Source organism: Chrysochloris asiatica, unplaced genomic scaffold, assembly GCF_000296735.1.
Source record: "Chrysochloris asiatica unplaced genomic scaffold, ChrAsi1.0 scaffold00295, whole genome shotgun sequence".
Lineage (NCBI taxonomy): Eukaryota > Metazoa > Chordata > Mammalia > Afrosoricida > Chrysochloridae > Chrysochloris > Chrysochloris asiatica.
This window is the reverse complement of record NW_006408813.1, coordinates 2722888-2736785: the sequence shown is the minus strand read 5'-3', so window position 1 is coordinate 2736785 and position 13898 is coordinate 2722888. Positions and strand designations below refer to the sequence as shown.

Here is a 13898-nt window from a genome sequence, read left to right as displayed (position 1 = left end):
TTTTTTTGTATTACCTTTAGTAATACAAAATACTTGCATGGGATATCAATGGTATTATCTGATGATTTCTGCATTCCGTTGGGTCACCTCTCTTTGGGATGGGCACAGATACGGATCTCTTCCAATCAGTTGATCAGGTAGTTGTCTTCCAAATTTCTTGGCATAGATAAGTAAGTACCTCCAGTGCCACCTCACTTTCTTGAAAGATTTCAATTTGTATTCCGTCTATTCCCGGTGCCTTGTTCTTTGCCAGTGCCTTCAATGTACCATGTACTTCTTCCTTCAGGATTATTGGCAATTTTTGAAATGGTTGAACATCAACCTTTTTTTTTGTCTGTTTGTTTGTTTTTGGTACAGTGACTCTGTGTATTCCTTCTATCTTCTTTTGATGTTTTCTGCATCATTCAATAATTTATCCACAGAAGCCTTCGATATTGCAAGTCACACAGCTTAAGAATGTTGAGCATGTTCTTCTCTTTTGTTTTTCTAACTCCAGGTCCTTGCACATTTCGTTATAATATTAGATTTAGTGTTTTTGAGCTGCTTTTGGAAATTTTATGTTCAGCTCTTGCACATCCTCACTTCTTCCATTTGCTTTAGCATCTCAAAGCTGGAGAGCAAGTTTCAGAGTCTCTTCTGTCATCAATTTTGGTTTTTTCCTTCTGTCTTCTGTTAATGACCTTTTGCTTTCTTCCTGTATGATGTTCTTGATGTCATCCTACAACTCTTCTGGTCTTCAGTCTTTTATGTGTAATGCATCAATTCTATTCTGTAGATGATCTCTAAATTCAGATGAGATATATTCAAGGTCATATTTTGGCTCTGGTGGACTTGTTTTAGTTTTCTTTAGCTTCAGCCTGAACTTGCAAATCAGCCAATGATGGTCTATTGCACAGTCTTCCCCTGACCTTGTTTTGGCTGATGACATGGAGCTTTTCTGCTGTCACTTTCCAAAGATGTAGTCAATTTACTTTCTGTATATTCCATCTGGCGAGGTTCATGTCTTTTACGTTGTTTAAAAAAGATATTTGCAACGAATAAGTCATTGGTCTTGCAAAATTCTGTGATGCCATCTCCAGCATCATTTCTATCACCAAGGCCATGTTCTCTAACTACTGATCCTTCCTCTTTGTTTCCATGGTTTAGATGTACAACAGTACTTACCTCTGTTGGCTTTAACCCTTGAACTATGCCTGCTTTTGTGCCTTCAAGTCATTGTTAGCTCACATTTTGTCCAGAGTTTATAGTTATTTTCTGCAGAAGGGTCACATCCAATAGGAGCTACTTAGAAAAACATGAAGCAAAAGTTGATTTGCCATTGCATTTGGTTTGCTTCTTGGTTTTCTATTATAAACCTTGGTGGAGAAACAAGGTAACCAGTCCCAATCACATTCTTGGTACCAAACTTGTTAAGTGCTGAAGCTAAGTCATTACCTCACCATCATACTCAATTACTCTAGCAATCGAGTTCATGCTAATGAGTTAATTTGTGCAGGTGAAGAGCCATATGACTTTTAGGTTCAAAAGTCATTATCATTTTTAGAAATATTAAAATCTTTCATTGTTCCACAGCACACAAACCCAGTGAGATAACATTTCCTTGAGAGACAGCATGAATAATAGGAAAAAACACTAGCCAGAGTCACATAGATTTGGTCTATATCTTTGTTAAAACATATCCAAGTTTTGTGACCATAAGCAAGTCATTATCCTTTCTAAACCTTCGTTTCCTGTTATCACTTTAAAGGGTCATAATATAACATACCGCTCAAGATTAATCGAGTTTTTATGTGCTGGCTAAAAGGAGGATGAGGGATTCTTTTCAGTCTGAGAATGAGTGTGTGTGAGTGAGGCGGTATCCACAGTCTCAACTTCAAGTTATTGCAGTTTCTTTCTCTGCACAAAAAAAAAGGAAGAAGAAAGGAGGTTAGATGTTGCATTTCATAAAACTAACTGAAGTTCTGTCTACTAATGCAGCACAAAAGATGTTAAAAAAAAAAAAAAGGAAAGACGCTCTTTAGGGTTTTTTTGTTGTTTTTAATTATTATCTTTTAGGGAAAACACTGGCAAATTGTCAAAACTCCCATCCTGATATTTTCATCAAGGCACCTTTCCAAATAATATGATTAAACTGTGAATATAGTAGGGGTGGGGGAAGAAAAAGAAAACTCTGGAGCTAGAGAATATTGAAAAAATAAAAAAATACAGTTGTTACAAATAAAGAATACAGACTTAAGAAACAACAAAGTCACAACTCAAACGACCCAAAAGTTAGAAATGCTCAGAATTGGCAGCGGAAAAGGAAAGCTTTCTCCTTACTTGTATTGTGGCAGTCTGAACGCCCCCAGATAATTGTGTCAAAGAGCTTAGGAAAACATACAAAAAAGTAAACACACACACACACACACACACACACGAGGAAACTTCAGGTAACTATTTTGGATTGCAAACAAAGATAAATTTAATGTTCAAGCAATTTGATAAAATAACCATTTGGGAAAAAAATAAAGATTAATAGAATGTTTAAATGAGAGAATTATACAAGATTGCCCATGCAACTTGCTGTGCTTGGGAGAGTCCTTGTTTACAACTATGGTTCCTGTGTCATTATTGATAAATCTGTCTTTAACTCTCAGAAATGCTCCAGTACTTATAAAATACCAGTCAAATCAGAAAATTATAATGACAGTGGGTCTCTAGAAGAATTCCTGAGGGCTATTTCCTCACATCTCTGCCACACTCTGTCTATCAATCTAAAAACTCAGTGCCATCAAAACAACTCCAACTCATAGCAAGCTGTATGGGGTTTTTGAGGCTGTACATCTTTACAGAAACAGAAAGCCTCATCTTTCCCCCATGGAGCGACTGATGGGTTTGAACTACTGATCCAGTTAGAAGTCCAGTTCTTACCTATAGCACCATCACGGTTCTTTCCATCTATCTAGAGTTGTAGCAAATTTATATGTAATAAAACATTTGCCATTTTAACATTTCTTTATATATAACTCAATGACATTAACATTGCTCCATAAACGATGGGAAAGATGCCTAATACTACTACATCATTTTTCTCCCTCTGATTTCCTCTCTCAGACACATATGGGGGATGGCGGCCTGATTTCAGAGATTGGCCTTTACCTCTAAGAATCAGGACAAATCACATATTTTGTCACTGCCCTTCCCACCTCTATTATTACCCAGTAGGAAGCATGGATAAGGAAAATGTGTTTGTGTGTGTGTGCCTGTCTGTACCTGGTCATGTCTTGGATTGTGGGAAGACAAGGGTGAATGACAGAGAGAGTAAAAAAGGTGTAGCATAGATTATGAAGCTAGTTACCATTCTACAGCTTTGACACTGGGGTTGGGACTGGGGTGGGGAAATTACTATGATGGATGAAAACATAATATTTTTTCTGGCATTTCATGGCAGATTTACCTAGGTGAAGTCCCCCTGGGGAAGATTTTGGCTTCTATATATTTGCCTAAATCAGTGAAAGAGAGAATTCCACTTAACAACTTACAGACCATCTTGTTTAATTTCTTTGGCCGAACTTCACTCTTCAAGGTAAGTTCTTACCTCTGGTAACTGCCATGGGCCAACCTACAGTGACCCACTGTAGTTATAAATTCTTGGTATTTCCATGATGATCTATTTATTTTAGAATATGCTTCCTGATTTATTCCATAAATCTTCCAGCAAGCACAATTCCTGGCCCTCAACATGAGTCATTGTCTACTTTAATGATGTTCCAGAGTTTTTCATTTTCACAACTTCTCAGCTTTGGAAAGTACCTTAAAGATTATGTCATTATCAGACAGAGGCTTCAAGATGTTTCAAAGCCAGAAAAGAATAGCGAGTTCTCTTAATGGAAGGCTATTTCCACTTGTCAATGCTTTCCTCCCCAGGTTCTTCACAGCCAATGTAACCACACTCTCTGGTCAATGTTATTTGCAGCTAGGTGGTGTCCTTTCCACCTGCCTCCCCAGAACCTTCTTTGAGGGCTCCAGTCATTATCCACAAATAAAACAAAAAGACAAAATAATGTGGTGATCAACAGCATGGAACTTGGGGGCAGACTGACTCAGTTTAAAGTTTGATTATACCTTTTCTACCTCTGGGACCTTGGGAAAATTACTCAAACTTTATGTGCCTTATTTCTTCTCTGTAAAAGAGAGTAACCACCACTTGTCTATCAGTTTGTTGTCCTGTGGTGGCTTGCATGTTACTGTGATGCTGGAAGCCATGCCACCAATATTTTAATCCCAGCAGGCTCCCCATGGTGGGCAGACTTCAGATGAGCTTCCAGGTTAAGACAGACTAGGAAGAAGGAGAGACAGACTGCTTCTGAATGTGTATCCACTGAAAGCCTTATGCATAGCAGCAGAACATTGTTAGATTTAGTGCTGGACAATGGGCTCTTTCAGGTTGGAAGGCACTCGAACAAAACAAAACAAAACAACTAGGAAAGAGCTGCCTCTTCAAAGTAGCGTTGATCATGATGACACAACTCTCATTTGCTGATGGGGCACAACTCAAAATGAGGAGAAACTGCTGTAAACATCCATTAATACTCAGAACAGGGAATGTGTGAAGTATGAATCAAGAAAAATTTGAAGTCATAAAAAATGAACTAGAACACAAAATCATCTATATACTAGGCTTTAGTGAGCTGAAATAGACTGGTATTGGCCATTTTGAATCTGACAATCACACGGTTTACTATGCCAGACATGACAAATTCAAAAGGAATGGCATCACATTTATTATCAAAAGGAACATTTCAAGATCTATCTTGAAGAACAATGCTGTCTCTGATAGGATAGTATCTATATGCCTACCAAGAAGGCCAGTTATTTCTTTTTTCTTTCTTTTTTTGTTTTTAAAGCTTTTCTTGTGAATTGAGTGAATAGTTTACATGGGAGAATATCAGTTTTGCACTCAACCATGAGTATTTTGTTTCATTGAAATGATTACAATCCCCTTCATGCACCATCAGTTAACAGCATTTGCTTCTAATCCCTCTTTTTTTATGTACACAAAAACACACAGGAATATACAATCATTTAAACAACCAAAGAGCATATTTTGCAAGCCAGCCTTTTGCCTGCCAGCACATAGTCTTTCTCTTTCCATGAGTCTAGAGTCCTCAGCTGCTCTATCTCTCCATGCCATCACCTCTGCCTCCATCTCTGGTGCCACTGCTTCTGTGGTTAGAGTCCCATGTTCCACTCATGCTTTTCTCTTTTGATGGTCCTAATGTCCTCTGTTCTTGGAATGTTAGATCTACTACTCCCCACTTTTTGTTACACAACTTCTACTTTTACAGTTGTGACGATTGCAATTAGTCATGAGAACAATTACTCACTATTAAATCAAAAGAATCCTATCCTCATTTTCTTCCACCAAATCCATCTGGACAAAATGAAAACTATTCAATGGGGATTCTACCTTTCCCTGCTCACTCTGAAACTAAACTCCCTCTTGAAAACTTGTAAGCCAGCCATTTCATGCCTTTATAACCCCATTCTAGGTAGCCAATGTCTAAGTTGTCCACCCCTATCAACCTTGTGTACTGAGGGGATAGGTTTGATCCTTAATGTGAAGACTCCTTCCCTCTCAGTTGATATTTTGAGCTACTACATATATAAGTAAAGGTCAAGTACATCAAATTGTAGCAATTTACACTTGAGAAGGATAGTTATTACCACTATTATTTGAATTTAAATATCAACCATTAAAGCCAGAGAAGAAGAAATTGAAGAATTCTACCAACTTCTTCAGTCTGAAATTTATCAAACATACAGTCGAGATGTATTGATAATTACAGGTGATTAGAATGTGAAGGTTGAAAAGAGGAAGGATCAGTAGTTGGAAAATGCGGCCTTGGTGATAGAAATGGAGATCGCAAGATAGAATTTTGTACCACCAATGACTTATTCATTGCAAATACCTTTTTTAAACACATGGACCTGACCAGATGGAATCCACAGAAATCAAATTGAATACATCTGTGGGAAAAGATGATAGAGAAACCAAAACAAGAGTAGGGGCAGACTGTGGAACAATCAATCAATTGTTGTTGTTAGGTACCTTCAAGGCAGTTCCTACTCTTAGCAACCTTTTTGCTCAACAGAACGAAACACCACCCAGTACTGTGCCATCCTCACAATCATTAATCTTAAACCCATTACTGCTGCCACTGTGCCAATCCATCCCATTGGGGATCTTCCTCTTTTTCTCTGACCCTCCATTTTACTTAGCATGATGTCCTTCTCCAGGGATTGGTCTCTCCTGATAATATCTCCAAAATATGAGAGATGAAGTTTCACCATCTTGGCTTCTAAGGAGCATTTTGGCTGTACTTCTTTCAACACAAATTTGTTCTTTTAGCAGTTTATGGTATTTTTAATATTCTTCTCCAACAGCATAACCCAAATGCATCAATTCTTCTACAGTCTTCCTTATTCAGTATTCAACTTTCACATGCATATAAAGCTATTGAAAATACTACCATGGCTTGGGTCCTGCACACTTTACTCCTCAAACTGACGTCTTGTTCATGAACACTTTAAAGAGGTCTTGTGCAGCAAATTTGCCTAATGCAATATGTCTTGATTTCTTAACTGGTACTTCCTTGAGTGTTGATATGGATCCAAGCAAAATAAAGTCATTGACAACTTCAAACATTTCTCCATTTATCATGATGCTATTTATTGGTCTAGTGCTGAGGATTTTTGCTTTCTTTACACTGAGGTACAAACCATACTGAAGACTGTGGTCTTTGATATTCATCTTTTTTTTTTTTTTTTTCCTGTCTTTTAACCTGTCTTTGCTTTCAGCAAGCAAGGTTGTACCATCTGCATAAACAGGTTGCTAATGTTCTCCATATAATCTAGCTTCTCAGATTATTTGCTCAGCATACAGATTAAACATGTATGGTGAAAGAATATAGTCCTGGCACACACTTTTCCTAAGTTTAAATTATTCAGTGTTGACTTGTTCTGTATGAATAACTGCCTCTTGGTATCTGTACAGGTTCCTCATGGGCACAATTAGGTGTTCCAGAATGCTCATTCTCCACAATGTTGTCCATAGCTTGACATGATGCACACAGTTGAAAATCATTGCATAGTTAATAATGCACAGATAAACATCTTTCTGGTGTTCTCTGCTTTCAGACAAGTTCCATCTTATGTCAGCAGTGATATCCCTCACTCCATGTCCTCTTCTGAATCCGGCTTGAACATTTGGCAGTTCCCTGCCAATGTATTCTTACAGCCATTTTTTAATTACCTTTAGTAAACATTTATTTGCATGTGATAATATGATATTGTGTGATGATTTCCACATTCTATTGGGTAACTTCTCTTCTGAATGGACACAAATATGGGTTTCTTCCAATAGGTTGGCCAAGTAGCTGTCTTCCAAATTTCTTGTCATAGATGAGTTAGCACCTCCAGTGCTGCATCACTTTGTTGAAAGATTTCAATTTGTATTCCATCAATTTCTGAAGTCTTGTTCTTTTTCAAGGCCTTCAGTGCACCTTGGACGTCTTCCTTTAGTATCATTGGCTCTTAATCATGTGTTATCTATTGAAATGGTTGAACATCATCCATTTCATTTTGGTACAGTGACTCTATGTATTCCTTCTATCTTCTTTGGGTGCTTTTTGCATCATTCAATATTTTGACCATAGAATTTTTCAATATTGGTAGTCGAAGCTTGAATATATTCTTCAGTTTATTCAGCTTGAAAAATACTAACATGTTCTTCCCTTTGGGTTTTCTAACTCCAGGTTTTTGTACATTTCGTTATAATACTTGACTTTATCTTCTTGAGCTACCCTTTGATATTTTCTATTCATCTCTTTTACTTTCTCATTCCTTTCATTAGCTTTAGCATCTCTGTACTGAAGAACAAGTTTCAGAGTCTCTTCTGACATCCATTTTGGTCTTTTCCTTCTTTTTTTGTTTTCTTAATGACTTTTTGCCTCCTTCCCTTATGACATTCTTGATCTCATCCCACGACTATTCTGGTCTTTGGTCATTAGTGTCTGATGCATAAAATCTGTCCCTCTCTAAATTAAGGTGGGATATGTCCAAGGTCAAATTTTGGCTCTCATGGACTTGTTTTAATTTTCTGCAGCTTCTGCTGAAACTTACATATAAATAATTGTTGGTCTGTTCCATATTCTGCACCTGGCCATGTTTTGGCTGATGATATGCAGCTTACTCCCCTCTCCCCACCCCCCGTCTCTTTCCACAGATGTATTCAATTTGTTTTCTGTGTGAATACATCTGGTGAGGTCCATGTGTATAGTCATCTTTTATGTTGTTTTTAAAAAGTATTTGTAATGAACAAGTCAGTGCTTTGCAAAATTCTATCATGTGATCTCCATCATCATTTCTATCATCAAAGCCATATTTTCCAACTACTGATCCTTCCACTTTTTCTCCATACTTAACATTTTAATCACCAGTAATCATCAATACATCTTGATGGTATGGTTGATCAATTTCAGAATGAAGAAGTTTGTAGAATTCTTCAATTTCGTCATCACTGGCTTTAGTGGTTGGTGCATACATTTGAATAATAGTGGTATTAACTGCCCTTCCTTGTTCTTATTGACACCAAGTCAGTCTTGACTCATAGTGACCCTGTACAGGGTGTTCCTTGTAGGCATATGCATATTACCTATCACAGATAGCATTATACTGGGAGCTAGATCTTGAAATGCTCTTTTTGATTATGAATGCAATGTCATTCCTCTTTGATTTTTTTATCTCTGGAATAGTAAGCTAGATGATTATCTGATTTTAAATGGCCAATGCCAATACATTTCATCTCACTAATGCCTAGAATATGGATGGTTACCCATTCCATTTCATACCTGACAACTTCCAATTTTCCTAGATTCTTAATTTATGCATTCCATGTTCCAATTATTAATGGATATTTTACAAATATTTCTCCTCATTTTGAGTTGTGCCACTTAGCAAATGAAGGTCTTGCTGTCATACAGTGGTGGCTTACAGGTTGCTGTAATTCTGGAAGCTATGCCACAGGTATTTTAAATACCATGGTGGACAAGTTTTAGCTGAGCATTCAGGTGAAGACAGACTAGAAAGAAGGATAGATGGACTATTGAATATTTAGTCACCGAAAACCTTATGAACACTGTTAGCACCAGAATACTGAATATTGAAACTTACAAAGATCATCAGAATGTTGTCAGATATAGTGCCAGATGGTGAGTCCCTCAGGTTGGAAGGCACTCAAAATAAAACTGGGGAAGAGTAACCTCCTCAAAGTAGAGTGGACCGTGATGACACGAATTGATTAAAGCCTCCAGGACCTTCATTTGCTGATGGGGCACAACTTAAAAGGAAGAGAAACAGTTGTAAACATCTATTAATAATCAGAACATGGAATGTATGAAGTATGAATTCTAGGAAAATTGGAAATTGTCAAAAATGATATGGAATGCATAAACATCACTATCCTAGGCATTATCCTAGGCAAATGAACTGGTATTGGCCATTTTTAATCTGACAATCCCGTGGTTTACTATGGCGAGTATGACACATTGAGGAGGAATGGCAATGCATTCATCATCAAAAAGAATGTATCAAGATCTGTCTTGAAGTACAACACTGTCTGTGATAAAATAATATCCATACTCCTGCAAGGTTAATACCACAATTTTTTAAATTTATGCACCAACCACTAAAGCCAGTGATGATGAAATTGAAGAATTCTACCAACTTCCTCAGACTGAAACTGATCAAACAAGCCATCAGTATGTATTAATAATTACTGGCAATTGGAATGCAAAGGTTGGAAGCAAAGTGGAAGGATAAGTAGTTGGAAAATATGGCCTTGGTGATAGAAATGAAGCGGGAGATTGCATGATAGAATTCTACAATACCAATGACTTCTTCAGAGCAACTACCTTTTTTAAAACAACATAGAAGATGATTATATACATGCAGCTTACAAGATAAAATACACAGAAATCAAATTGACTGTATCTGTGGAAAGAGATGGTGGAAAAGCTCCAAAACAAGGCTATGGAACAGACAATCAATTACTCATAGGTGAGTTCAGTCTGAAGCTGAAGAAAATTAAAACAAGTCTACGAGAGCCAAAATATGACCTTGAATATGCCCCACCAGAATTTAGAAAGCATCTGAAGAGCAGATTTGATGTATTAGTCACACATGACTGAAGACCAGAAGAGTTGTGGTATGACATCAAGAATATACAGGAAGAAAGCAAAAGATCATTGAGAAGACAAGGAAGATGGAAAAGACCAAAATGGATGTCAAAAGAGACTCTGAAACTTGTTCTCCAGCTTAGAGATGCTAAAGCAGATGGAAGAAATGAGGAGTACAAAGAGTTGAATAGAAAATTTCAAAGAGCAACTCGAGAAGACAAGGTCATATAACAAAATGTCTAAAGACTTGGAGTAGAAAACCAAAAGGGAAGAACATGCTCAGCATTTCTCAAGCTGAGGGAATTGAAGAAAAAATTAAAGCCTCGACTTGAAATATTGAAGGATTACAGGCAAAATATTGAATGATGCAGAAAACATCAAAAGAAGATGGAAGGAATACACAGTCACTGTACCAAAAGGAAATGGTTGATGTTCAACTATTTCAAGAGGTGGCATATGATCAAGAGCCAATGATACTGAAGGAAGAAGTCCAAGGTACATTGAAGGCATTGGCAAAAGAACAAGGCACCAGGAATTGATGGAATAAAATTTGTAATCTTCAATAATCTGATGTGGTACTGGAGGCACTCATTTGTCCCTTCCAAGAAATTTGGAAGGCAGCTATCTGGCCAACTGACTGGAAGAGATCCATATTTGTGTCCATTCCAAAGAGAGGTAACCCAGTGGAATGTGGAAATCACTGGACAATATCATTAATATCGCAAACAAGTAAATTTTTTCTAATGGTAAAACGAAAGCGGCTGAAACCATACGCTAATAGAGAACTTCCAAAGATTTAAGTCGGATTTAGAAGAGGACATGGAACGAGGGATATCATTGCTGATATCAGATGGATCTTGACTGAAAGCAGAGAATACCAAAAAGATGTTTACCTGTGCTTTATTGTCTAAGCAAAATCTTTGATTATGTGGATCATGACAAGCTATGGATAACATTGTGGAGAATGAGTATTCTGGAACACATGATTGTGCTCATTAGGAACCTGTACATAGACCAAGAGGCAGTTGTTTGAAGAGAACAAGGAAACAATGAATGGTTTAAAATCAGGAAAGATGTGCTCCAGGCTTGTATTTTTCACCATACTTATTCAATCTGTAAGCTGAGCAAATATACCGAGGAGCTGGATTATGTGTGTGTGTGTGTGGGGGGGGGAAATGTGGCATCAGGATTTGAGGAAGATGCATTATCAACCTGCAATGTGCAGATGATAGAATCTTGCTTGCTGAAAGCATGTTGTTGTTGTTGTTGTTAAGTGCCATCGAGTCGGGTCCGACCCATAGCGACCCTGTACAGGGTTTCCGAGGGTGTAAATCTTTACGGGAGTAGAAAGCATAGAGGACTTAAAATACTTACTGATGAAGATCAAAGACCACAGCCTTCAGTATGGGTTGTACTTCAATATAAAGAAAACAAAAATCCTCACCACGGAACCAATAATTGACACCTATGTAAATGGAGAAAAGACTGAAGTGTCAAAGACTTCATTTTGCTAGAATCTAACATCAACACTCATGGAAGCAGCATTCAAAAAATCAAATGATGTACTGCACTAGACAAATCTGTTGCAGAAGATCTCTTTAGAGTGTTGAAGAGCAAAGATGTTAGTTTGAGGACTAAGGTGTGTCTGACCCAAGCCATGTTATTTTCAGTAACCTCATAGCCATGTGACAGTTGGACAATGAGTAAGGAAGACCATAGAAGAACTGATGCATTTGACTTCTGGTGTTGGAGGAGAATATTTAAAGCACCATGGACTGCCAAAAAAACAAACAGGTCTGTGTTGGAAGAGGTGCAGCCATAATGCTCCTTGGAAGCTAGGATGATCAGACTTTGTCTCTCATACTTCGGACATAACATGAGGGACCAGTCCCTGTAGAATAATATCATGTTTGGTAATATGGAGGGTCAGATAAAAAGAGGAAGAACCCTAACAAAATGGATTGGCACAGTGGCAGCAGCACTGGGCTTAGTTGTAGCAATGATTGTGAGGTTAGTGCAGGACTGGGCACTGTTATATTCTTTTGTGCATACGGTTGCTGTGAGTTGGTACTGACTCTATGGCACCTAACAATAACAGCATCTTTCATCATGTTTCAGTATTCAGTATTCTAGTGCTATCTGGAAGTATTCTACTGGTATTCATAAGGTTTTCAGTGGCTGCCTTTCCTTCTTCCTCGTTTGGAAGTTTAGTTAACCTGTCCACCATGGGTGTACCCTGCTGGTATTTAAAATACCCTTGGCATAGCTCCTTGCATCACAGCAACATGCAAGCCACCGCAGTACAACAAACTGACAAGTGGTAGTGAACATCATTTGTTCATATGCAAGTTCAGGTTGAAGCTGAACAAAGTTAAAATAAATCCATCACAGCCAAAACATGATCTTGAATATACCCCACCTGTGATGACATCAAGAACATCAGATAGGAAGTAAGTGAAATGTCATTAAAAAGATAGGAAGTAAAGAAAAGACCAAAATGGATATCAGAAGAGACCCTGAAACTTGCTTTCCAGCATAGAAAGTGAATGGAAGAAATGAGGCCTTAAAAGAGCTGAACATATAATTTCAAAACTCATCTTGAGAAGACAAAGTCAAGTATTATAATGAAATGTACAAAGACCTGGAGTTAGAAAACCAAAAGGGAAGAACACGCACATCATTTCTCAAGCTGAAAGAATAAAGAAAACATTCAAGCCTAGGCTTGTAATATTGAAGAATTCTATGGGCAAAATATTAAATTACACAGAAAGCATCAAAAGAAGATGGAAGGAATATATAGAATCACTGTACCAGAAAGAAAAGAATGATGTTCAACCATTTCAAAAGATGGCATAGGGATGTTAAAGGATTAAAGTGGTTAATACATGTAAGGTTTTTAGAATATTGCCTGGTACGTATTAAGTACCCATTAAGATTTTACATTGGTATTTTAATTATCTTATCTTGGGTCTCTGCTTAATAATAGACCCATTCCTCCAGTCCACAGTATCTCATCTAGTTGTTGGGAAGATTGCTGTCCACGTTTGCATGAAGTTGTTGATGATGATTACTATTAATGGTAAATATTTACATTTATATCTCATTTACTTCTCATGAGAAACAAGACACAAATGTTAAGTAATTTTGCTCAAGTTCATATAGTTAAGAAGGGGCTCAGCTAGGAATCAAATCCAGTCTGTCTGACTCCAGATCTCATACATTTAAGAGGTCAGTACATTCAATTTTCCTAGGTGTGTTTGCATTTTCAAAAATACTATCCAAAGGAATAAATTTATAATGGTTAAATATTCACAGTTTTTTGGAAGATATTGTCCTGGGACAACTCTATACTTCTATGCCTGTAGGATGTACCTTTCCCTTGGAATTCTCTAGCTTCTCCCCTATCTATCTAAATTGTATTTTTTCCTGTCGATTTGGATGAAATACCAACTAGGAAGCCTACCTGGAGTTTGTGTGCCCCTGCTCTCCTCCACACCCCCTGCTTGAATTCTTGTCATGCTTTTCTGCCAAGTTGCTAGACTTAGGTTTCCTCAATAATGATATAGCACATGTCATGATTCAGACATATTATATTCCTCATGTTCCCATGTTCTGTTCGAACAACTGCTTCTTGGTCTAGGTACAGATTTCTTAGAAGTACAATTAAGTGTTCTGGAATAC

At 37.5% G+C, this 13898-nt stretch overlaps 1 protein-coding gene across 1 annotated transcript in view; it reads left to right on the top strand.

The window, feature by feature from the left end:
- Window positions 1-13898, top strand: part of GPR112 (G protein-coupled receptor 112) — a 178145-nt gene that overhangs the window by 130730 nt on the left and 33517 nt on the right. The window contains exon 12 of the mRNA XM_006874718.1: window positions 3431-3565. Within this exon, the coding sequence (XP_006874780.1) occupies window positions 3431-3565 (135 nt within the window). The remainder of the gene's footprint in view (window positions 1-3430; window positions 3566-13898) is intronic.